The sequence below is a fragment of the Diachasmimorpha longicaudata genome, chromosome 9 (genome assembly GCF_034640455.1).
Source record: "Diachasmimorpha longicaudata isolate KC_UGA_2023 chromosome 9, iyDiaLong2, whole genome shotgun sequence".
Taxonomy (NCBI): Eukaryota; Metazoa; Arthropoda; class Insecta; order Hymenoptera; family Braconidae; genus Diachasmimorpha; species Diachasmimorpha longicaudata.
The window spans coordinates 7,527,739-7,551,783 of NC_087233.1; the positions used below are offsets into that span (position 1 = coordinate 7,527,739).

The 24,045-nt window shown below is 43.2% G+C and overlaps 1 protein-coding gene across 10 annotated transcripts; it reads right to left on the reverse strand.

The window, feature by feature from the left end:
- On the reverse strand, positions 1-23,050 carry LOC135165995 (GTPase-activating Rap/Ran-GAP domain-like protein 3). 10 transcript variants are annotated; one of them, XM_064127872.1, is made up of 14 exons: positions 12,986-13,165; positions 9,354-10,187; positions 5,105-5,171; positions 4,924-5,007; positions 4,635-4,716; positions 4,318-4,436; positions 4,201-4,265; positions 4,072-4,138; positions 3,899-4,001; positions 3,664-3,762; positions 3,213-3,425; positions 2,780-3,057; positions 1,054-2,350; positions 1-665 (listed from the first exon to the last, which is right to left on the reverse strand). In XM_064127872.1, exons 2-14 carry the CDS (start codon positions 9,650-9,652, stop codon positions 418-420), a joined length of 3,021 nt encoding a protein of 1,006 aa, XP_063983942.1. In that variant the 5' UTR covers positions 9,653-10,187; positions 12,986-13,165; the 3' UTR covers positions 1-417. The 10 variants fall into 10 exon arrangements, with proteins under 10 accessions (XP_063983942.1, XP_063983939.1, XP_063983935.1 ...); XM_064127869.1 differs by having other exon boundaries at positions 9,354-10,222; XM_064127865.1 differs by having other exon boundaries at positions 12,878-13,165.
- Between the last annotated feature and the right edge of the window lie 995 nt (positions 23,051-24,045).

Genomic DNA, 24,045 nt, shown 5'->3' on the forward strand with positions numbered 1-24,045 from the left:
TTTCAGAACATAATTTAAGATCTTTATTCAATAACTTTGTTTCAAGAATCTTTTTTTTTCAATTTGATTTTTACAATGACACACGACAGCTCGTGTAACAATATTTTGTAATTTATAACACATTATCGTGGACAATAGACCTAGACACTTCTAAAAGTAGAATTTTTCTCATTAGCCCCCCTCGTCAACTTTGACCACTTCGATCCAGCAAAACACGTGGCGTCAGCGCACTGCGCTGTGCCATCCACAAGACGACTGAAAAAAAAAACATTCCACACCACCCTCTACATCGCCATTATCCTGCTGACCATTGTGGACGTGAACCGATTCAATTCCGGAGTCCCCACATCGGAATGATCGGACAAGGAAGTACCTCCGTGTATTTTACGACTGCTCGCATTTTGTTCGTTACCTTTTTTATTTGCTCGGGGTAGATGCCGATGATGCGCCGAGATTTGGTGTGGGACTGCTGCTGCACGATCGACTCAGCAATCTATGCGGCTCGACACTCAGAAAATTGGGATCACATTGGGGCTGGGTATTCACTATCTCCGGCTCAACCGGGCTTGTGCAGCGCCCTCGATTACTAGATTTCGACGTCGGTCTCGACAGGGTGTGCAGGGGTATTGTGTAGATTCTCAGTGGTTTCCCGTCGTTTTGGGAGTCTGGTAAATGGGCGAAGATTACTGATTAGAGTTCAGTTAGAATTGGAGAGAATTGTGAATATTATCGTTCGATATAAAACATGTCAACCCCTAAAAAATAAATAACACTAAGAATCCATAAAAAAAGGGGTGGATTTTTTTTACATTTTCTCTACATATAAAGATATTCATGAAAAAGGGAAAATTATAGTTCCATAAAAAAAATCTCAATATTCCGAGGAGTACACTGAGGGACAGACCGTGACAGTACATAGGGTAGCATCTCCCTCCCAGAATATGAAGGGGAAAATTTTACAATAAATTTCCGCAAAGTGATTCAAATGTAGGGAATTTTAAACAATTGAATCCTTCGCCCTGTACAGGAATATTATTATTTTTTAAAACTCACTCGACAGACTAGACTGCGATGATGGTGGGCTTCCACTCCTGTCCTCTTTCTCCCTCGTATCAACTCGCATTCTCTCGCACTTCGCCAAGAACTCCGGTGCAGTTGTTGCAAAATAAATATCCCTCTTGGAGCTGATAAGCGTTAAATTGGGCATAGCAATAGTATGAACAAGATTACCATTAATAATTAACCGTATTTCCATCGTATCAGCAGTGAAGGCGATAACATATGGAAAGGCACATGCAACAGCTATTGGTACCGAATTCCAATTGAAATCAAACTCCGTCGAAGCGGCGCTCTCCTCCGATAATTTTTGAAAATGACAAGTGTTATTGTAACAAAGCAGAACCTCAGGTTCCTCGTCCTCCCTCAGATCGAGTGCCGCGATGATATGGGGCTTCATGGACGCCTCGACATGAAGGGACCTGGTCCCACCATCACCAGAAATCAGTTCAAAATGATGTCGCAGTCCGCAGCAGAGCAACCACTCGTTTCCCCCGTCGGTGCTCTCGATGATGGTAACGATGTTCGGCGGCTCCGAGGCATTGAACTCCTTGACGAGTAAAAATCCATCAACAGTGTCAGTATCAGCTGCTGAGCACCACGTAGTCCATGCAGCGTTGTGCTTCCACTGGAGGAGAGTCAGCCGCCTCCCGACGGCGACGCACATCCTCAGGTGCGAGCCCCCAGGTCGCGTTAAACTGTACAGATGACACCCCCGCGTTCTCTCCAATTTTCTCTCCTTAACGTGCGACCGCGTCCGCGTGATCTGGGGCCTGGGTGTCGTCGTGCGTGTGCCGAAGCTCTCCAGGACCTCATCGTCCTCCTCGAAGGAGTAATCATCAATGGTGTGGGCCTCGTCGCCGTCGAGCTCGCTCAGTCGATAGACGTGCACGCCGCACTCTTTTCCCTTGTCGCCGGCGCGAAACAGCAGGATTCCGTGCTGCTCGACGACATCAAGCTGTTTGATCAGGACTGTCCTGTCGAAGAGTATTTTATTCTCCATTCCGTCCTCGACGAGAAACGTTCCATTGTCAGTAGCGAGTACCAATTTATTCTCGGACCATATGTCGCCGCAGAGGACGTCGTGGGAAAAATCGGGATATATGCAGCGGGGCTCCCAGGGTCGGGGCTTCAGTGGGCCAACGGTTGCTAGTGATGTTGGCGCTAGACCTCGTACTATCGCTTCGAGTTTGAGAGCTTGGCCAACTCTAACCATCTCCACAACACGTGTTTCCTCTCTCCTTCTTCCGGGAGTTTCAACCACATCCGACAGCGCACGTCTGTTCAGCATACTCTGCGAGCCGTTGGTGGAGAAAATTATTATCGTTATTGGGCCAATCAATATGTTATCGTCTATCTATTGGGGTAGCGACAGGGGGGGGGGGGGGAATATTAATTGATCGGGCGCAAGCATTACAAGGCCTGTGGTATTTGATAATCCAGCGATAAAGTTTATCGCACATCTGGACGTGTCGGTTTTCGAATAATTGTCATTTTTCGGTAAATGTGTTTGTGGCACAAGGACAGAGACAATTGTTATTGTTGTTTGCAATCGCAGGAGAGAAAGATTCAGCGGAAATCACGGAGCTCAAATTCGCTCATCGATTACGGAAATTACTTGGGACTTTATTCATGAATTCACTGAAATTTCGAATTCCCCGGGTTTTCCTCTCCAAATACTCGAGTCCATCTCTACGTGTATTCTGTATATTTGCTTACGTACTGAACTTACGTTCCCCTTGGCGTCCTGGGTGTGCTCCTGGTACAAATCACGGAGGAGTGCGTCGAGGGTGCGCTCGCGTTTCCGTGAAAAGGTTGGTGTGTCGAACGTGGCTTTCTCACCGTTAATGAGTTTCACGAGAAGGAATTCCCGGAAAATGTACGGGTCCTCGAACACCGGTGGACAGGGCAAACTTGGGCCGAACAAGGGAACACTCTCGTCGCAGTATATCGCTATTCGCCAACGGCCGTTCTCCTCCGTCGTCACCACCGCAAAGACGTCTGTAAGTTTAATCGGTCGACGAATTCAATTTCCCTTGATGAATCGAACTCGAGGGTTATTCTTGGAAGGGAGGGAAATGAGGGAATGGAATAATAATGTGGTAATTTTTACGATTCACTCCTTCGTTTATATTTGATTGAATTAAGAGACTCACGAGTAAATTGGCTCCTTATGCAGTTCGGATTGAACGTTTCCAATACGGACGGATCATCCGAGTATATGATATTTACAATGTCATTGCCAATGTGCCTCTTCCTCTCCAACTGTTGAGGATTGTCCTTAGAGTGAGGTAATATCGTACTGACGTGGTACATGACCTCGTGGCCGGCATAAACCGTGTAGACGCTCTCTTTGCCGGTCATATCCCCTGGAGGTCAGCAGGACAGTAATTTCCAAAATAAAAATTCAATTGATTGAGCGGACTTCCTTCAAATTAATTTATTTAATCAATGGAATTTTTTTCGGCGCTGATTTATTTTTTATAGCAACACTAATGACCAATAGCAATAGAAAAAAATTATTCTGGTGATAAAGGAAGAGATATCGGCGGAATTTTGCGGTTTTTTGGATTCATCGACGAAAAATAAGTCAAATGCATGCTTCACCTTTGATGTCTAGACCACCTCTGTACTTGTCCCAACCCTTGAGGCGTATCCTCTCCCCGAGAATCTCCAAGAACCTCTCGAAGCCCGGACTCGCTCTCTCTGAAAGCAAAAAAAATGGATCGATCGACTCTCCTTCGCACTTTGGTCGCCCTGCCGAAGGTACTCTGAATAAATGGCTCTTTTCAATTTTTCACTTTTTATCGCAGCTTTTTGAGTCATGTGTGAGGATAAGTACCATTGGACAGCATCTCGTCGTCGGATGTCTGGCCCTCCCGGGCGTATATAACACCGAATTTGAAATTCACGGAGCCCTCTTGTTCTTCCAACAGGAGGAGGTCCTGGGGGAGAGGAAATTTGATGAATAAACGAACCCTCGGGGGTAAAAAAATCACACGCAAGGGCTTTTACCTTCTGTATCTCCGGGGAAAATATCTCCCGTGGGGCTTTGTCAAATTTTTCTATTCCAAAGAAATTACTGAAAATTACGGGAGGCACTCATTATTTTTTGACGCGAAGGGCTTTTGGGGTCTCACGTACCTCAGAATTTGCTTCACCGTCATTGATTTGTTCGACGAGTAGGGGAGAGATATCTTCTGCGCGCCCTGAAATTTTTTTATTAATTTCTTCTTTGCAACATAAATCGTTTCGTCTTACCGTTCGCCTCCAGAGAATCACTCGATAATGAGGCACACATTGATCCCCTCCGTCGCTCAAAACAACAGACAGGAACAGCGGGTTTCTCTCGTGGTCTGACGCCACGTAATTCTGATGAACTAATTAACAAAAATAAATTGTTATTTCGCTGTTTTCGGGGCATGATGCAGCTGTTCGAATGCAAACAGAAGTGTCAAGCACAGGGATATTATGCATTCGATTTGCATGCGCTCTACATTGAAAAATATAATCTCATTTCCGGTGATGGGCATGTCCGGAAAGTTTAATCCAAGTTCCACGGACATTTTCGTACTCACGCTTTCCAAGGAAATATTTGAAGTACCAGCGGGTCTGATATTCGGGATTCTCAAGGACTGGTGTACTGGGTGAGCCAAACATCTGTTGAAATTTAATTCACGAAAGTTCAGAAGTTTTGGGGGTGTGTTTCAAGGCAAGTATTCTTCGAGGTTTTAATTGGCTTGCGGGGGTGGAAATTTACGTGCTCACATCTTGGAGAAATATTGTTTTAAATCACACGAGTAATTTTAGAAAGGATATCCCATAGAAACTATTTTATTAGTGATTATTAATTGAATAATTCCTCACCTCTTCTTTTTCCCCGGGTGAATCGCCATTCTCCACCCTGAATCTTCGCCCATTCTCCATGCCATCCTGTTCAATTTGCGGCAGCTATAATACGATAGCCCCGGGAATACCGGTATAAACAGTAAGTTAATTTTAGTCTAGAAATGGAGTTGTTTGTTGCTCCGAGTTGTTTGAATTTTACCATTTCAACGCTGCCATAGCACCGTCGGGATAGAACTCCTCGTCGTGAGGTCGTGTCGGTTGATGATCTGCAAATAAAAAGCCGAAAAGGGGGCGAGGCATTAGTTGAAACTTACCACTTTGGGTAATCCGTTTAGACTGCTAAACATTCCGAGTTGGGTTCTCGTTAATAAATTGACACCCACACGAAAAGTTTAACCATTAATTGGACTGGAGTGGCAACCGCTGAATGCTAATTCATACTCCAACTTTTTGGCTAGTTATTAAAATATCGAGGGATGGTAGGGACCTTGATTAACACCCCCAGATTTCCCGAATTGGTGTCCAATGCGTAGAAAATGTCATGGACGTCTCTATATTAATTGCTATTCAATTTCCGGCGGTCATGTAACGGATGGAAATTGTCAACTGTGAGCGCAAAAACGAGCATGTGAAGAAATTGATAGGAAGGGGTAATGTGGCTTATTAAACGTTGTTAATGACCTCAATTGGCTCGATCCGACGTCAAATCGCGGTAACATGGAATTTGCGAAGCACGTCGGTGAAGAAAAAAAAATTATATTCTGCGGTTAAAAATACAAAATGAATATCCGGTGAGAAAAAAATTTCAACTACATAAAATGTGGAAAAAATTTAAACTAAAAAAATTCTGAAGTCCTCGTTGGATCGTTAAACTCCAAAACATTCCATAACTGAGGAGAAGTAAGGAGTATTGTTATTTTTAGATGCTCTTATTAAAAACCCAGAGGTAATTCGACTGTAAAGGAGACCCTGTAGACTCGTGTCGGATTCAGCCCCTGAGGAGAATTGTTGAAAATACATTTTTCAGAATGAAAACGTTCCTCCCTTGTTTTCACGTTAAAAGTTAAAAGCTCAAGGGGTGGAGGAAGCCATCGAGTTTTAATTAGTTCCCAAGATATTATAAAATTTTTTATCTAAAAAAAATCCAACTAACATGAACTTTTTTCCATGTGAAGATGTTTATTCATCAATTTTTTATTCGCCACTCTTATTTATCCTTAATTAATTATTCACCTCTTCATGAAATGTTTTTAAAATTTATTAGTAAGTGGAGAAAAAGAGGACGATATTTCATGATCTGTTCTCAACCATTTCTTCTCTCTCCAAGTTTGCAGAGAGCGAGGAAAATATGAAAAATATCTGTTCCATTCTCATCTCTAACGGAACAAATGTTCTTCCATTCCCTCTCCCATCCACAACGCGCAATAAAACAGTTTCTCGATGGTATACGTCACCCTCGAGCACGACTCATACGCTCTTCATGCAATAAATTGGAAAATAGACTCCACCGTGACAAATTTTTGTATTTCCCCCGAAAATTAATGAAAACAAGCTGACTCCCACAGACGGGATGAAACACATGGGCATTGATTCACGCCAGTGGCCCTTCTTCCCGACTTTCGCCGGGGATTGTGACATAAACCCGTAAATCCACCCCAAATAGAATTAATAATAATCACGTTTCGATATTTAAAATTATTTCCACGGTAAAAATTCATAAAAAATACTATGATCAAAGGAGAAAATGAATATCAATAACTCCATTAATATCTAAATTCATTTCCTCACTCACGTTATAATTGAATACTTAATAATTACCTAATTAATTTTAATCTCCGTCTAAAGTATGGAGAATTCTCATTAAATATTCACGCAACATTTCCCCAACTCCAATCAGCAGTGAAAAAAAAATTAATAACAGCGCGAAATGCTCCATTCATTAAAAAATCTCTCGCGCTGGACAATTTTCCGGATATTTTTTGCCTCGCCGCCCTCTCCCGAGAGATCGTCACGAAAATATCTGGGTTAATGAGAACTCCATCGGGGCTGTACTTCCGCAGATGGACTACGCGACGATCGTACAGACGAGCTCCGATAATAAACTTCGATGAACTCTTGCTCCAACTATCGATTCTTCGGGAAAAGGGCTTCCAATAACACTTCAACTCGCGAAGTTTGCGGCTCGGGGTGTAGATACTGTTGTGGGGAGACACCAGTCGTCACTGACTGACTAATAAAATGCCTGTCAAAGCCGTCGCATGATTTGAAAATTCACCCCGTACTCGTGATAACCGGAGACAAATCGATTCCCATTCATGCGGTTGAGCTGTACAATAACTCGAAGGGGAAAAGTCGTGACTTAAATGCCGGATGAATCGGTTCGCGTGGAGGACGGGGGCTAAATGGGGAGAATTACGGGGGTGCGATGTATGCAGATTCAGAGTGTTAGTAATGATTGTTAGCTCAATAAGAAAAACAGCTTTCGCGGATTTTACCCTCAATTACTCGATCGAAAATGAATCAATATTCGCAAACTACAAGGAAGGGGCTAATGGGAGACTGAAATTTTTTTGGAAAAAAAAATCTCGAGAATGACAATTTTATCCTGAATGGATGAGACTCTAAAAATAGAATGGCCGCCTAACGATGAATGACACGTTGGTGCAAGTGCCACAAATGCGGCGCGAGCGAGAGAAATTATTGAGGTGGAGTGGTGGAGGCGAATTTAAATAAGTGAACGGATTTAAACTGCAAAATGCGAGGAGAAAACGTCTGTCGGGCTCTTGTTATCGATGAAGAATGGAGGGAAATAAAATGAGATGGATACATCGACATAAGATCATTGCCGCAACAATGAGGGGGAGGGAGAGTGAACAGACGACTTGAGATCATAATTGAATTGCATTCAATGAAAACGCCGTCTGCGCTGGGTTTTCACTGATGAAATAATTGATCCGACCACCACTGGAGCTGTGAGGAAACTTGAAAAAATATTATGCTGGTAATTTTATTTTACGTTATTATTCATAAATAATTCAAATGAAGGAATAAAAGGCTAGATGGACTAGATTGATTTGGAGAACCAGCAGAATTTTCAGTCAATAATTGAAAGAAGCATGAATAAAAAATTCTGAAATGTAAGTTCCAAGACTGTCCCACTTTGGGAATTTCCGTCCATTGCTATTTTCTTCATCTTAAAATATTCATGAAAACAACTGAAGTACATGTAATTGCCACATCAATGTGAATGGCTCATCAGCGAGCCCATAAACTGTTTCAATGAAAGGCAAACGGAATTCGCTTAGTGGGAGTTGAATAAAATTGGAAAACTCTCTCCAGCGTTTTTTCCACATTAAATCCGCCAACTGATGGAAATATGATTAATGCGCCAATATAAATATGTCAAGCACAATACAACGGAAATGTAGACGCCTGAACTGAACAAATGAAATACGTTAAATCGAAGGGAAAATGGTGATTGAAATCCGGGGAATAATGAAGCTATCAACTTTGGCGCGGGCGTTTTCGAATTATTTGTTGTCATTTACACTTGATTGACGGTCCCAAATGAACTTTTACAGTTTTCAGAATTTCTAACTGATGAGTGCAAGCGAGGAAGCCGATTGAAGGCGCTGCTTCATCGATCAGTTTTTTTTTTCTCTATTTTATATTTTCTAACGTGACAAATCGTTCGAGGGTACTGCGCACTTCTGTAATGACTCTTTTTTGTTAATCTTGAATTTGTAAAAACAATGAGGAAGAGGTTGTTACTGTACTATCGTGTCGGGAAATATATACATATTCAAGAGCGAGGGAAAAGTGAAGCCATTTTTTTCGAGGAAAGAAAAACACTAAGTGCTTACATGCTGATAAAAACGGTCAACAGGAAGTTGGAAATAATAATTACAGTTATCGATGTCTATTTTTTTTAATATTCTTGGGCTCAGGAGAGTTGTTAAAATTTTACTGGCACTCTTACTCGGTAAAATTTATTGTTAAAGATAGGATTTTAGAAAGAATTTCATTTTATTTGCATGGGAAAAAACGGTTGACGGTTGAATATTTGTTGGGGACATGAATTGCTATTTTTTGGAGAGTCTCCCCTTCAGCAGTATCGGCAATTTCCGGAAAATATCGGAGAACAGAGCGATGTTTTAGGGATTGAATTAAAACCATTTTCACTCAATTTTTCGGGTGAATGGAGCGCAGGTATTCTGTCAGTCAGCGCGATATTGAACGGTTAGTGGGAAAATTGCTGAAAATTTTTGAAGAAGCATTCTCGTGAAAGAATTGAAGCTTGAGAGTGAATTTTTAAAGGATAAAATAGGGATAACATTTTTCAATTAACCGTACGACCTCCACCGATCGTACAATTAATCAAATTTACAGTTTCCAAAATTTGGTTCCCAAAATTCTTAACCCTAGCGAAAAGTCTCAAAAAAACCTACACATGATGACTGGCCCGTCGATGCAGATGTCTCATCTGGGAGCTGGTGAGTACTGGCATGCAAACAGATCTCGATCGATCCCTGACAATCCTGGGAACACTGGGAATGTCCTCATCGCTGTCGCGATCACTGACCGAAGGACTGGCATTGCTTCCCCGACTGGACCTTCGTCTCTGTTTCTCTCCAGCCTGGCTGGTGAGGGAGACAGCGGTTCCCGAGTTGGAGTTGGCACTACCGGCTGACGAATTCGTGGACAAACCCCTCAATCTCGACACCAATTTCATATCGAGGCACAGCATAGCCCTTGACGCTAGCCCTCCGGACCCTCCCGCCGTCCCGTTTCGATTAAAACTTATCCTTCGATCGAGTTACAATCGCAGTGGCTGCTTCACTCCCCCAGTACTACGACAGTTCACCGAAATAAATAGCCGCGGGTCTGTTCATCCTCAGACATATTCAGGCCACATGTTTTCCGATCCACTGGATATTGTTTCCCTCGGCGTACGTCTACTCGCCTAGATGTATACCTCCGATTATTTATTTCTCTATTTTGTTCGAGAGTCGTTCACTCGGGCGTTTTGTTCGACGAGTCGCTTATCGCGACGGCCTTGAGCCACGATGGAAAGAGAACGATCGCTTTTTGATTAACAGAACAGAGCGGCTACATAATCGATGCCCGAGTCTGATGTATGGCGCCCCTTGTTCGGAAGCTTCGGATATTTATTGTTCGTCTGCCGCATCTTGAGCGATCATCACTGGTAATTTGGAGATTAGAACCCTTGTTCACGGGGTTGTGAGCTTTTTTGTTTTGAGGCGGCTTCCAGTTGAGATACACTAGGAATTTTTATTACTTTGAAAACGCTTTTTTCCTGAAAATTTCAACTTCATTGAGACGTGAAAATTTTAAAATCAAATGCCATGAGTTTCTAATTTTTTCGTCACTTGTTAAAATTTTCCAAAAACTATTGAACTGACAAATCGGGAATTCTATTGATGTTCAGATCTTTTCAGGAAAAAAACAGTGAACTATTTGATTTTTCAGTGAGATTTTTGATAGATTAGGAGGATATTTATTAACGGTCCCCTTGAAAGACAGAGAATATTCTACGCGAGACTTTTCGTCCATTAAAATTCCCCCGATTTTCCGTTCAATTTTTATGTGTCGCAGCATTTCGGGGCCCGACCCGGGGTCAATTGTCTCGTAAAGATAATTCGTTCCCCCAATGGAAACCGATTGCGAGGCGAGGCCCGTTACAACCAAAACTCCACTCCTCAACTGGGTCAGTATCGGGCATTTCCGTGCGAGCGACTCTCCTAATTTATTTCACATCCACTTCCCATTCCCCTCCCCCACCGGAAGTGGCTCCTCAGCACTCTAGCTCGTCTTTATTATATCTCTCGTTGTCTTGTTGTTTTTTAATTCTCTCCGACTCTCTTTCTGCCTTCGAGTGTCCTGGAGAGCACGTTCAAGGGGTTAATCCCAGGGGACGAGAAGGGGTGGCGGGTCGACGGTGGTAATCCCCCGGATTACTCGGCGTTTCTCACAGCCCGGAACCGGGGGACATCTCCACGATGCTCCTTCTTCCTGAGATCACTTTGCTACCTCTCGCTAAGAATTAAACCGATACTCTCGTGCGTTACTTTCTGGGACACTCACTTGACCGATTTTTATTGTACGGGAGGTCAATCACCCGGAATATCTCGCGTCAATCAACTCGATGGACTGGAGTATTGGGAGAGTCCTTATCTATTTCAGCTTTAGCTGAGGAAAGAGAATGGGTATGGCGGGTATGCAGGACACATTTATCATTGCTATTATTTCTCGAGGCGACGAGGGGGGGAGGGGACTGCCGATGGGAGGTTGATTGGCTTAACGATTCGTTGATTAAAGCACATTCTTTAGATATTCAGTAATAATTTTCAGCTAGCAATCGCGTCGTGAGGAAGATTTCGTTGGAGGTTAGATTTTGAGTTTATTGAGACTTGCAAGCAGACATTTTGAAAAACTAGAATTTAAAAATATTACCCCGAACTTCTGGAAAATTCTGGACAGAAATGGATTCACGATTTAAGCGCTATTCTCCCCCCAAAAACCTTCACTGACAAAAAACCTCGCAATTCCCTCCCAACGCCGCCTCTCAAAAAATTCCAATCCGCTCACCGGAAATGTCAGCTTTAAAACGTTCAAACTCAAATATTTTTTACGACGAAAAAAAAAATCCTCCGACAGATCCTCCAATAATCAACAAAGCGCACCGACGCGTGATGCGACGCACCGAAAAACCACCTTCGTCGCTCGGGCTCCCGACCCCTACTGAGCCGTCACAACCCCCGATCCCTCCTCGCCGCGCGTATTTCGCGCCAACCCCACCTCTCACTCATTCCGGGGTAGTACCCCCAACGTTAGAATCGTGCGCACCGTCTTGAATTGCCTATAACGTCATAATCCACTGTTAGTACACGACACTCGTTTATCCGGAACACGATTGTCCACTCGGAAAGTAAAAAAAAAATGCAGACACTCCCCGTCGCTGCGCCCTTCCCCATTACTCATTCCACCTTCGATTGACAATTTTTCAAGCGTTTGTGCGACAGCCGTACGTGATACCCCCATGTAAACATCACGTGTCGTATTATTTGGTATTAAATTCACGTGAAACTTGTGCAACGCCGTCGGGTCGAAGACCCGACGTCCAGGGTGCATTGACTCGCTGACCCACTACCCTTAATAAAAAATAGAAGAGGGGAAAAAGATTTCCGCGCAAAGTTTGTGAATTCGTGGAGTTGTTGAGGTCCTTTCGGAGGGGAAATTCAATTGTTTTGTGGGTCCCGAATGTTTGTCAGTCTATTTTTCAGTTGATCCCTTCTGATACCTCAATAAAAAATTTATTAACAGCAACATAAGTCTAGAATTATTCAGGATAACCCTCGAACATCGAACCCGATACACGATAAGACACTCCGACGCCTGGGAGTCCTTCCCGCCCCTCAATTTTGGCATGACTACGGGATTGCGCGGTTCGACTTCATCCCCCTTCGCCCCTCTTATAGGTGACACATGGGGTTAATCATACAGCGGCCAAAAACCTCTTTCCCAGTGCACATACCCTGAAAATACAGACACCGGTTTAATGCATATTCACTGGGCATGTGGAGTGCGGCCCGTATCGACCAACTCGACGACCCGTATTTCACTCGTATGTACGGCCGCCTATTTTTCGGTGTGTGCATGTATAACAACAACATAATCCAGCCGACGCATGCAGTCCCTGCGGTTGTGCGCGCGACCGCTATACGGGCACTGGGTTATTCGGCCGATGTTACTATCTTTCCCCCCCCTCCTTCCCGTCATTTTCTTTATCACAACTCCACCATCTGCCGCCCTTAGACAGCACGGATTTATGCACGATTTTGCAATGCGTTGGGAACTATTATTAGACGTGATCTCTCAATCGCTTTCATTCGCGGCCCATTTGACTCTAAAATTCCTGAAATTTTTCACTGATGTTTCAAGGTACAATTACCAATCGTAGAGGTGTTTTTTTTCAACTTTGTGGTGTGCAACTGACGCACAAAATACTTCTCCATCCACGAAATTTCTCGATTTCGAAAAATCGTCGATAATCAGTCACCTTATCTACCAACACCCAGTGAGTCTATGCCCCTCCTCTCCCTCCCCGCGGCCCCCAACAAACAATTAACAATTCACAGATGAGAAATTCCAGGTCGCGAGTAAATAATCGTGAACGTGTCAATGCGCATAATTTTCTCGCCGTGGAAGCCCCAGACGAGCGCGTCTCTACGTTCACCGGTAGACGCGCGACACGCGACTGACGAGCTCTCCTCGCGATTTTTCGCTCGTCGCGCTTCACTGCTCATTGCAAAAAAAAAAAGTCATGTGGGTTTAACTGCGACGTGCGTTTCGTGACAAAATCCACTCCGCTATAATTTTTACAATTGTTATTGTCCAACAACTCGCCACTCAATCAGTCGCATTGAATTCCCCCCGCGAACGGAAATATTTCCGTAATATCTCGGTGTAGTCGTATATTAATACTCGGGTTTTCTAAATATAATCGTTATTTTACTCGGTTAATGACAGGCCAACTCACCCGATATCATCGTACCCATTATTCATTCCCAGTTTTCTGCTGTGTGCGCGATAGACGGACTCTAACGGTGCGTGATATCACAAGCCGATAAGGTAACTCCCGCGCTATCTCACTCTAATCCGCTAGGTTTATTCCACATTCTGCGGCGTGCTTGTACTCTATTTGCTCGTTATCGACGAGTGAAAAGGAGAGAATGAGTGATTAATGGAGGTGTGGTTCTGTCAAATGGAGATCTGGTTAAAATTTATCGCTCGAGGGGAACTACTTCCATCGATGTCATTGTATTTTTATTTAATCATATTGTAATTTATTCTCATCACAGCGAAATAAATAAAATAAATATGATTCAGGTGAATAGCCCCTCGGGGTCCCCCGAACACCGGACAAAAGCTGTCTGAACAGGGGAGGATCTCCTGAAAAACAGTAGAAGGGGTAGAAATGGCGTCAGACGCTTTTAATTATTATCGTAATTAGATGAGATTTAACAGCCAGACGCAGTCGTCATACTGACGAGCACTTGTATCCCTCAAGGGGAATGTTCTCTCTATGAATGCGACGCGTAGCCGGTGGGGGAGGGATGTGGTGTAACGGAAGTCATTAATATGTAAATTATTTAAAACGAAATCAACGTGTGGTCTACCAAATTGGGGACACGCCTCTAATTTACATGTTTTTATTTTTTACCCCTCTCCGGGTATTTTTTCGGAATTGGAATGAGTGTCTGTATGTGTATACGTGTGTATTTGGTGTATGCATGAATACGTATGTGTGAAAAGCAATTTGCATTGGTGAGTTATCCGGTGAGATGGAGTTTTGCTTCGGAGGTAAGATTTTGCAGGTTTTCCTGCGTCGCAATTTCTACGGGGGGTGCACGATGGGTTACTTTGAAGATGGAGGAATTAGGACTATACAGACCTATTTTTTATTTTACCTCACTCGTCCAAATCGCACCGTCAGGTCGGAAGATATGGCCGATCTTAGTCAGTGCAGTTGGTCTCTTTTTCTCCTGTCACTAAATTGCTGGACGCATTCGCTTTCGAAATGGTTTGTTTTATCGACCCGGTCCTCATACGGTACCCCAACAACTATTTACGACATCTAATCTTCGAAGGCAATCCCCACGTACAGCGTGTTCAATAAATCGGACGGATAGTGCTTCTCTCCGGCATGTACGCCACATTTGTTCACCCGAAAATTTCATTTCCACATCAGCTTCAACTCTTTTCCAATTTCTTTATTTTCGCCTGTTGCGGTGCTGATCCTTAAGTAAAAATGGTATTATAAGTCAGCCCTCTTCTCACTCCCAACCTCCAGGATGCAGTACAAATTCTCAACGCAATGGGTGAATAGAATTCTAAGAGAAATCACTCTCAGCTGATTTTTTTTTCTTCGTAAAACGGAATTTGTATTGACGGAAGGCAATTTCAGTGCGCCTTTGTCTGACGTGCCTGGATGTAACTACTGCGGATACCGGGGTGGAGTGAAGCGACGGCTGAGTGAGTCAGTGGGTCCTTTTTCACTGGGATGAAATCTGTGGGTTTCGAGGGAATGTGAACGTCGTGGAGCTTTTCGAGAGGTCGACAGTTTCTATTCATGTCCAGGCTTTTGTTCGGCTGAGATTATAAATGATTTTTTCATTCCCTCGAGTTTTTTCTTTATTTATGGTTAATTCCTGCAAGCACTCGTGATCTGGCTGGTAAATTGAGTTAATTGAGTGACTAATTATGATTTATTTTTCATGCAGATAGTGGTTTCATACAAAATTAAAGAGAATTGAAACATATATTTCCACAGAAAAAATTGTAAATAAATGAAGGATGGATTTGATGGAATTTTAAACCGCAAAACTTTTGAATAAATTATCCTCGTATTCATGGACAATGTGCGTAACATAAAGCGAAATAAGAAGTCCATCATTGTTCGAGACATTCAGCCACTGTTTAAGACCCGAAGCGTGATGTGACTGGTTGATTGAAAGGGAAATATCGGCTCGTGTTAGGGGTCTCAATAGACACGGACGAATAATGCCGTCGGCTCCCCTCAAGCATTCAGAATACTCTTCAATATTTCACCTGCACGTAATCCCGTATTCCGCACTGGATATCGAAGATGAATCGATGTATCGAAGCCCTTCCACTCAGCTAATGGATTTTCGAAGACAATAAAAGTAAAGCTTTCGCCTAAATATTTTATATATTTTTTGTAACCAAAAATTATCACTTATTTAATATTAAAAACATATGAGATGAATGGGAAAAAATCGCATTCCATGGGAATTCAATCGGAAACCCATCCTTTCATCACAATTCAGCCCGAACATTCACGGTATTCAACCCTCATAAATAAGCTATTTAACAGTTTACCCGACTGCCAGATTAAATTCGGAGGTCGGTCCATTCGACGCAAATTAATTCCACAGGGAGAAAAGTTGATTCATTAATTGTTTGTCTCTCGCTAATGGATATTGCCTAACAAATGACGATTTTGCGTTGAGCGAGTTTAATGGCTCGTTAGCAGGGGATACATAACTTACAGGGCATTGTACAATTGGAATCATCATGAATGTTAATCGCGGAAAGATTAATCCGTCGCGCGTGACTGGAAAATTCCTATTATTATATTTTTACCATTATATGAATTTTAAAGAATAAGTGACAATTGCATGACACGAATATTCCCCTTCAGATGAAGATCAGTAGAGAAGCTCTCGGAAATCCGGGAGTGAGCGGACCGAGTGAGAATTAAACGCGAAAACTCAGCAAAATCGGCGATCCAGTTAATTTCATCATTCGCTTACGAATTCCAGACACGTTTCAATTATAATTATTACAGCCTCCGGTTGATCAGGAGTGAGATTCTGGCGTTGCATTGGGTGCGGGGGGAGTCTTGATCGGGGCTTTTCAATCCGTTGATGAATGGAAAATGATGAAGGCCCTCCCTACGGCAGTTGCATAAAGCAAATGAGTGAGAGATGGCAAGGGGATAAATGTAAGAGAGAGTCGTATTGAAAGTTCACTCCTTCCGCTCCAGGGCACTTAACCTCGATCTAAAATCTCTGTCAAGAGAGAGAGAGAGAGAGCGGACGCTCATCAGTCACTACTGAGTCAGCTGACATTCTCCCGTCGTTTCTCGTGTTTTCGAAGTGTTTCAATGTCCCCAGACAATTACCATACAACCTTCGGCGCTTTTCACGGATGCATGCGAAACTATTTATCGTTTGAGACTCAAGCACACTCAACGAAAATTCCTTCAAGTTTGCCAATAAAGTGAGAGCCCGCGGACAATTGACAATTCGAGCTATTCACGTTGGAAAATGGAACGGGAGAGTTAATTGTTGTTTAAGTTGAGAGGCAATCTGGGTTGGCCGGGTTTATTCGGATTTAATCGGTGACAGAGCTGTTGGATAATGAGAGTTTATCACCTTGTTTTGTGGGAAATATTAATTTTGCTCTTCGATTCTCTGGTATTTAATTTATTTGGGACTTTTTCGGGAATTCGAATTTAATAAAAATAGGGATGACAGTCTCGACGGTCAGGCGAAGCTATGACTAATGAATTAGCAGGGATACGCGTCTCGATGACGAAATCATTGACCCAGAAACTTTGAGATGATCCTTTGCCAAGTTTTTTCGTTACCCGCCCGGAGGAAATATCCAGATATCCATGACAGGAGCTCCGACTACTCATCCAGGGAGGAAAAAATCCAAACTGAAACGTCCAAGTTTTCGTCAAAGGGTTCTTGACGGGCAGGTCCAATTATAAACTGCAAGTTTTTTTCCCCCTGTCCTGCGGGAACTGGAAAAACTAGACAAGATAATCCACAATGGTTTTTTATCCGGCTTCAGTGTTTTGCGGATTATCCGGGAGTTGGAGACATCATGCTCCAGTTTCCACACAACGCATTCTCTAATTTTGTGGAAGCGTTGGGGATGCGGCAGTTGCAATTATCTTCTGTGAAGCGGAGAATTGAAAATTATCGGAGTTGGGATGTTCGGGAACATGTAATTTGTATTCCTGTTTTTTCACTTTGTCCCTACGGTTCGGGTAACATGGTGAGTAATGAGCAACGATTTGTACCAACAAGTAAATAATCGCGTCGTTGAATTATTTAGAATTATCAGGGCCCCGTTCAAACTCGGGCGTAACTAACCACTTCAGAGATTTATTAAAAATACATGCAAAAGATCATTCGTGTCTTCGTGTTTTTTTCCTCCCTGATGAAGCCATAAATATCTCAAGTCATGACCATTTTCTCCGGTATTTAGTCAACCCCCTCTGGTATTTTTCATCCTCGAATTGATTAACAATGAAATACCGAAGTCGATTCGAAAATAGGAAGGGGAGTATGGGGTGCAGTATATCCTGACACAGATACCGCTGAAAACTTTGCGAAAACAGGGACAAACAAACGGTGGACGTCGCGGTGGCGCCGATGTTTACCAAGAATTCGCGTCTTCATAACACGCCTGTCCCTCTCCCCCACATCTCAGTCCATTCGTTTACGTAATAGTGTGATAAGAAGTCTGATGAGAGTTCACATGGAGGCCGCCCGAGGGGAGGTCTGCCGGAAAAATGGCCGTTCGCATAAAAATTACATTCGCATCGGAAATTTTGGCCATTTCCGAAGTCAGCGAGACATTTTTTCCATCTCGACAGGATGATCTCTATTTCTTTTTGTAAAACCATACGTGCGGTTTCGGAGGCCATCGAATGAGCGAAATATCCGATTCATTACAGCCCCACGAGCCCGAAAATTCCAATAACGAGATATTGTCTATCTGTAATCATTAAATTTCATAATACACTCAACAACGAAGGTTATTCAAGGCCCATTAGCCGCACGCTGTGTGGGAGAAAATTTTTAAGTGTTTCCTCTTTAATAAAAAAAAATTTTCAACGACTGGAAAACCCCCAGCACCGGAACCCCTCCCTAAAACTTCATAAATTTCAATCAACTGCAATTTCCCAGTTTTTCCGACAACACAACCAGCCTTGGGACTTCATTTTCTTGAGAGGTATTTCATCGCGGGGACAGTTCTACTCAGATATCCCCAACATGAGCATGATTATCATCCTTTCCTCCTGCCTTCCAACAACAATGTTATAACGAGGTCGTGGAGTTTTACGCGTTCACTTAACCGGCCGCCATAAAACTCAGAGGCGAGTTTTCCAGAGGGAGAGGTAGGGTGGAGTGGAAGAACACCGGTTGGGTTCTACCATACGTACCAGTACCAAACACAAGGTACAACCGAGGCGTACGCGATTATTTACTCTCGCATAAATGCACGTGACGGAGCATCCCAGCGTGTGCGTTTACACGGCTATTTATCCACTTTCTCTCGTCTCTTTCTCACACCCTCCCCCTTCGCCCACCTCAGCACAAAGCCTAGGGGTTAATTTACCCTCAAAGGCGGTGGTGGCTACCGCAACACTGGAAACACGAAGAGGGGGATAGGGAAAGGAATTAACGGAGAAATTGGAAAATTCAGGGCGGCTGAGATTATTCTTGTAGAGAAAATTGTTTGTTTTTTTTTTTAATGGGCTAATATGTTTTTTTGTACCAACAAACATTGCATAATTGGATGATTTCCCTCAATACTTCCTGAACAAATTCAAAAGTTCAAAAAGAAATAGTTGCACGCCATAAATAAGTTGGATTTTAATAAAAAAATCGAGTAAACATTTTCTTATTCCAAGAATAATGCACCGTCGTAACTTTACCCTGAAACCCAGAAACTTTATCCCCCGCGTATCGCTGAAAATTTTAAAAGCCAGGAAGTTGAGTTTGTGAATTTAGATAACGTGCTTTAAAAAAAAAACTAGCGGAAACGGAGGCACTCTCTGCTCTAGCTGTTATTCACCCGCTGGACGTGTTCCGGGTGACCCCAAATACCGGCTTTTTAATCACGGCCTCGTTCCTATCTCCCGCGTTATTTGCAAGAAAGCGAAAAAAAATGCGAGAGGAGAGAATCCTCCCCCTGGAGCCACGTGGGGTCGCTCGGGGCTTGGGAGTGGATAGTTCTTTCTGTTTTTCATTTAATTCAATTTTTTGCCTTCGATATTGCGACGCGCTTTTTATCATTCGCTAATGCCTTTGAAGGGAACCCGCGGCCCCAGGAAATTTCGTTCTGCGATACAGATACCACCGCTCTGCATTTCAGTATTCTCATGAAAATGTAATTGGAGGGCTGGTGAGGATGAGCGAGGATAACGTGTACCAAGGGGTCGAGGGCGTTTCGAATGTAACATCCGCAAAATCGATAGTTTGTTTGGAATGCGGGCCATTGGGATGACGTTAGTAGGAGCTGATGCCTTAGAAGTTGCGGTGAAAATGTTTACCTCGGGGGGGAATTATTTATCGGGAGAAAATTTTTGTGTTTAAGATGGAACGAAACCGCCGTTTAAAAAAACTATATTTATACCCGGAGCCACCTCAATTCCTCTGAGAATAAAAAAAATGTAGTCCACGATGCACATATAATCGGCAGGTGAAAATAAAATGCGGAATAGTTGACCGGTTTATTTTTCCAATTTTTGTTTGAAGGGAGAAAAGCTCCCCTCTTCTCTTTTTGTGTAAAACAAAAACTATTGTTGAGCTGAGAGGGACGGAGGGCTATCGCTCCGGCCGATTGGCTCATGCTCGATCGAGCGTGATCGAGATCGATCGACGGGGTACAAAAGAAAACGTGTGTATGCGCTGGCCTCACTGCCATCGGTGTGAATATTCACCAAAGTGGTTTAATTATAAAAGTGTTGGCCGATATGTTCGAGCCAACTGGTGTAATGTTGTCACGTTTGTTGATGTTATTCAATTTGTTGGCGTCCGGGTTTTGTGCTTTCAGTGATTGGAGATCTGAGGTTTTTTTTTGTATTTCCAAAGAGATTTCTATCGATTTTTTCGCGCCACTGGAGGGTGCATCGAGCAATTGAGTGGGTTAATTTGAGTGATGTTTCGGCTTTGGGAAGCAGTGGTTAAATTTCAGAGAAGAAATTCCGGGGATTAAATTTAAAAAATATATTTGCGGTTGTGATGGACGTATTATTCCGTTAAACCCTCGAGAATTGAATAATTCAGCGTCACGAAAGCCACAAAAGCAAAAAACAATCAAATAAACCCTCACAATTTCCCGAATTAAAGCCCCTCGAAATTCGATGAAAGTATTCGTCAGAGCTGACCTCAACCACGAATGCTCATTGTGCATTAGATCTGGAGCCATTAAAACTCCTCGACGACGCGCTTTCAGAGATTTTAATACACTTATGAACTCCAACTTAACTGCAGGCCGCAATCAACTGCAGTTTACGAGGACAAAGGGTTTTTCTCCTGCTCTGGAATGCGACGAGGAGCTGAATTAAGACGCCTGCGGGGTACAACATCGATCAAAGGAAATCTACAGAAATACTCGGGGGTGGGTGGGGGGTAATTGCGGGATACGACTGAATCACGGGAGAGTACTCCGCAATTGACAGTGTTAATTGAATGAATCCGGTGATGATTGCGTAAGAGAATGGCGTTTGCGTTCATCAGAGCGCGCTAGATTACTTTATTCGACCCAGGAGACACTGGTGCAATGATGGAAATCGATCAATTACCAGTCATCGCGCTGTCCACTCGGAAATCCACCCATGTTGACTGGCTCGGTTACCGCAAATGGCCTGATGATGCCGTGATTTTTTTTTTATTATTGAGAATGAATTGAAATTACTCGAAATTCATTAGAGTGAGAAACAGATATTTAAAAAATTATATAGGATTTTTAGAATTGAAAATGAATGGATAAATGTCAGTAGAATACTTATATACTTCTTCAATCTCATTTGCAAAAATAAATTGAGGCGCAGGACTTGTCCCACTTTCATATTCTTGATTGTCTGGGGCTCGATCACAAGTGGGGATTTCTCATCTCTCTTGTACACATTATCTTAGATTTAATTGAGAGGGGATTCATCGTGATTTTATTCAAGATAATGAGATACTCCGGGGGGCGAGAGTAAGTTACGTGATCGAGTGACTCTGTGAGGAATTTTCGGCTGCATTGAAATAAATTGTTATGACAGGAAATTTATGTGAAAATAATTTCATCACGAGTTATCTGAACAAATAAATCATAAATGCGATTCCTATCAATTTTATTCTATTTTTTTTATGCTTTCAGGGTATCAATGGGCAAAGAATATTCGATATACATGAGGTCTGACGATAAACTTGATTCTTCCACTCGGGTGAGTCTCCAGAGATTTTTTTTCAGCCTCAGGCTATTTCCAGAATTTTGAATTGATCGAATTTTATCGTCACGGGGTGAATTTAATGTCGTCAGCGTTGATTGATCATCGTACGAATTTTTAACATTTATCCCATGTATTAAATTGTCAAGGTATTATGTTAGCAACGATAACGTTGATAAATTGAGGCGAAGCATGTGGAATTTTCGAGGAATTTATTTTGCATTGAGGGATATAATTCATCATTTTGCATGATCGACGAGAATAATTTGATGATTTCGTCAGGTGGATGGATACGACGTACTAATATTTTTCTCGACGTGAGATTGATTATTTTATGTGAGAAACAATTCACTGAATTTCAATCGCCAGAAAAATCCACTTTGTTTCCGGTGTAATCAGTGGATAAATTAAAAAGTATGCGAGAAATTCACTCACTTGGTTCAACATTTTATTCCGGATCGACAGATCCGTGTAAAAATAAATGAACAGCCTGTGTTTATCGCGCACAAATATTGGGGAATATTCTACTCGATTATTTCAGAATGTAAAGCGGCCGCGATACGGGCGAGGTATTCTCCCGTCTATAAATTTTTAAACAAACGAATAACCCACGGAGGCACTCAACAATTCTCTATTCTTTCGCTCAGCCACAAATTTCATGAATATTTTATGGCTCTACTCAAACAATATTATTCATCCCTTCTTCGAATTTTAACTGTCAGCTCACTTTCACATGAATTTATAAATTAGCAAATTATCTTGTCAGTGATAAAAATTCTTCCCTCACTCGAGCAACTCGTTTAAATAATTTTTTTTCTATTATTATTCACCGAAAAATTGAAATTCTAATTCACCGCACCCTTGGCCCCACCAAAAAAACCCTTTAAAAAATCATGAACCCTCACCTGGACGTCCACGGCAAGACCTTGCTCCCCTCGAAGCTGATGGACCTCAACTCGTACTTGGAGCGATGTCTGAGCGGTGATCCGGGTCCCGTGGAATTCCCCCCATACAGAAAACTCTTAACTGTCTTGACACTCGGACTCGGAGTGAGTGCGTAACGTCGCGTCGGAGTTGGATTATCGCGCGCGCATTGATTCGGCGTCTTCCTCATAGAGCTCATCCCTCCGAGCAATTCTGAGATTCCAATGTCGAGGACATGAGCACCCGCGACGTGTATTCACCGCCAAATCCACCCGAGTAACAGGTAGTCGAGCGAATGCATCACTGTCCCGATCCCCAGACGATGGTTTTCACCGTGAAAAAAAAAGCCCTCATCATCACCTCACGATATCATTTCCACTGGCGGCCGGCAGCCGCTGGCCCTCCGTTATCAGTTGCTCCCCAACCCTCGACACTCGTGCAGAAACTGAAAATGCAGGTGTAACTATAACCGGCATGCCACCTTGCCGCGAGCGTCAGAGACAACCCCACCATCAAGCCACCCCGTTTGCGCTTCCTCCGGCCGCACTCGTGCGTTTACCTTGAGCCGACATCACCCTCTCCCACCCGGTATTCACACCCGTTACGTGTGTCGCTGCGCAGATATCCTGATGGGGGATTTTTTTTCTCAACCCCCTGATGCAGGGGGGGAGGCACGTGACTGGCCGATTTCATGGAGACACCGGTTGGGCTTTTGTCGGTGGAAAAGTCTTGATGTGCAGAAGCTCTTCATCCCCTCGATCTCCCTCGCTCGTTGTGACAATCGATCTGCGCAAGCGTTGATCTACTCTTCATACGGTGGACACTTGTCTCGATGGGTCTGTCCTTCAAGACACGTCGGGGGGATTCATGGGATCAGGAATATTCGAGGGGGGGGGAGGGACACTGTTTTCCGAGATGCAGACGCACCGACGCCTGAGTTGCAATTGGGTGGGGGTGGAAAGGATATTTATTTATTTATTGTCGATTAAAGTACTATTTTATTGTGTCGCACTTGAAAGAAATCCGAATATATTCGCAGATATTGAATTTATGCGAATGCCGCCTCGCGGGACACTTGTCTGCCACTTGCTGTTCCTTTTCTCCTTCGCCCCCGGGGCAATTCACGGAGCCTCACGGATATTCCGCAGAAACTGTTTTCAGGAGTTGTAGACGAACTGACGCCCAGTTGTCTTGGGGAGAGGATCATATTCTCGGGATTGAGGAAGGGAAATTCGGCGAGGCGGAATTGATGATTTTATGACACGCGAATAGCGAGAGGATGAGGCGTTTTAACTGAGTAAACAATTTTTGTTACCATTTTTTTCCAAGTCAGGAAGAAAAAATTATTTCCAACGCGGTTTTTTTTGTTCTCACAAAAACTCGATTCCTCTCCCTTCACGTCTTGGGGTATTGTTCCTTCCTCCAGGCAT

What these genes read in the sequence shown, in the direction of transcription:
- LOC135165995 (XM_064127872.1), bottom strand. Translation starts at nt 9,652, where the DNA reads ATGCTGTGCCTCGATATGAAATTGGTGTCGAGATTGAGGGGTTTGTCC. An exon ending in TGATTCTCTGGAGGCGAACG is followed by an intron (nt 4,266 to 4,317) that starts GTAAGACGAAAC and finishes AAAAAATTTCAG; the next exon opens with GGCGCGCAGAAGATATCTCT. An exon ending in AGGTGGTCTAGACATCAAAG is followed by an intron (nt 3,426 to 3,663) that starts GTGAAGCATGCA and finishes GCTGACCTCCAG; the next exon opens with GGGATATGACCGGCAAAGAG.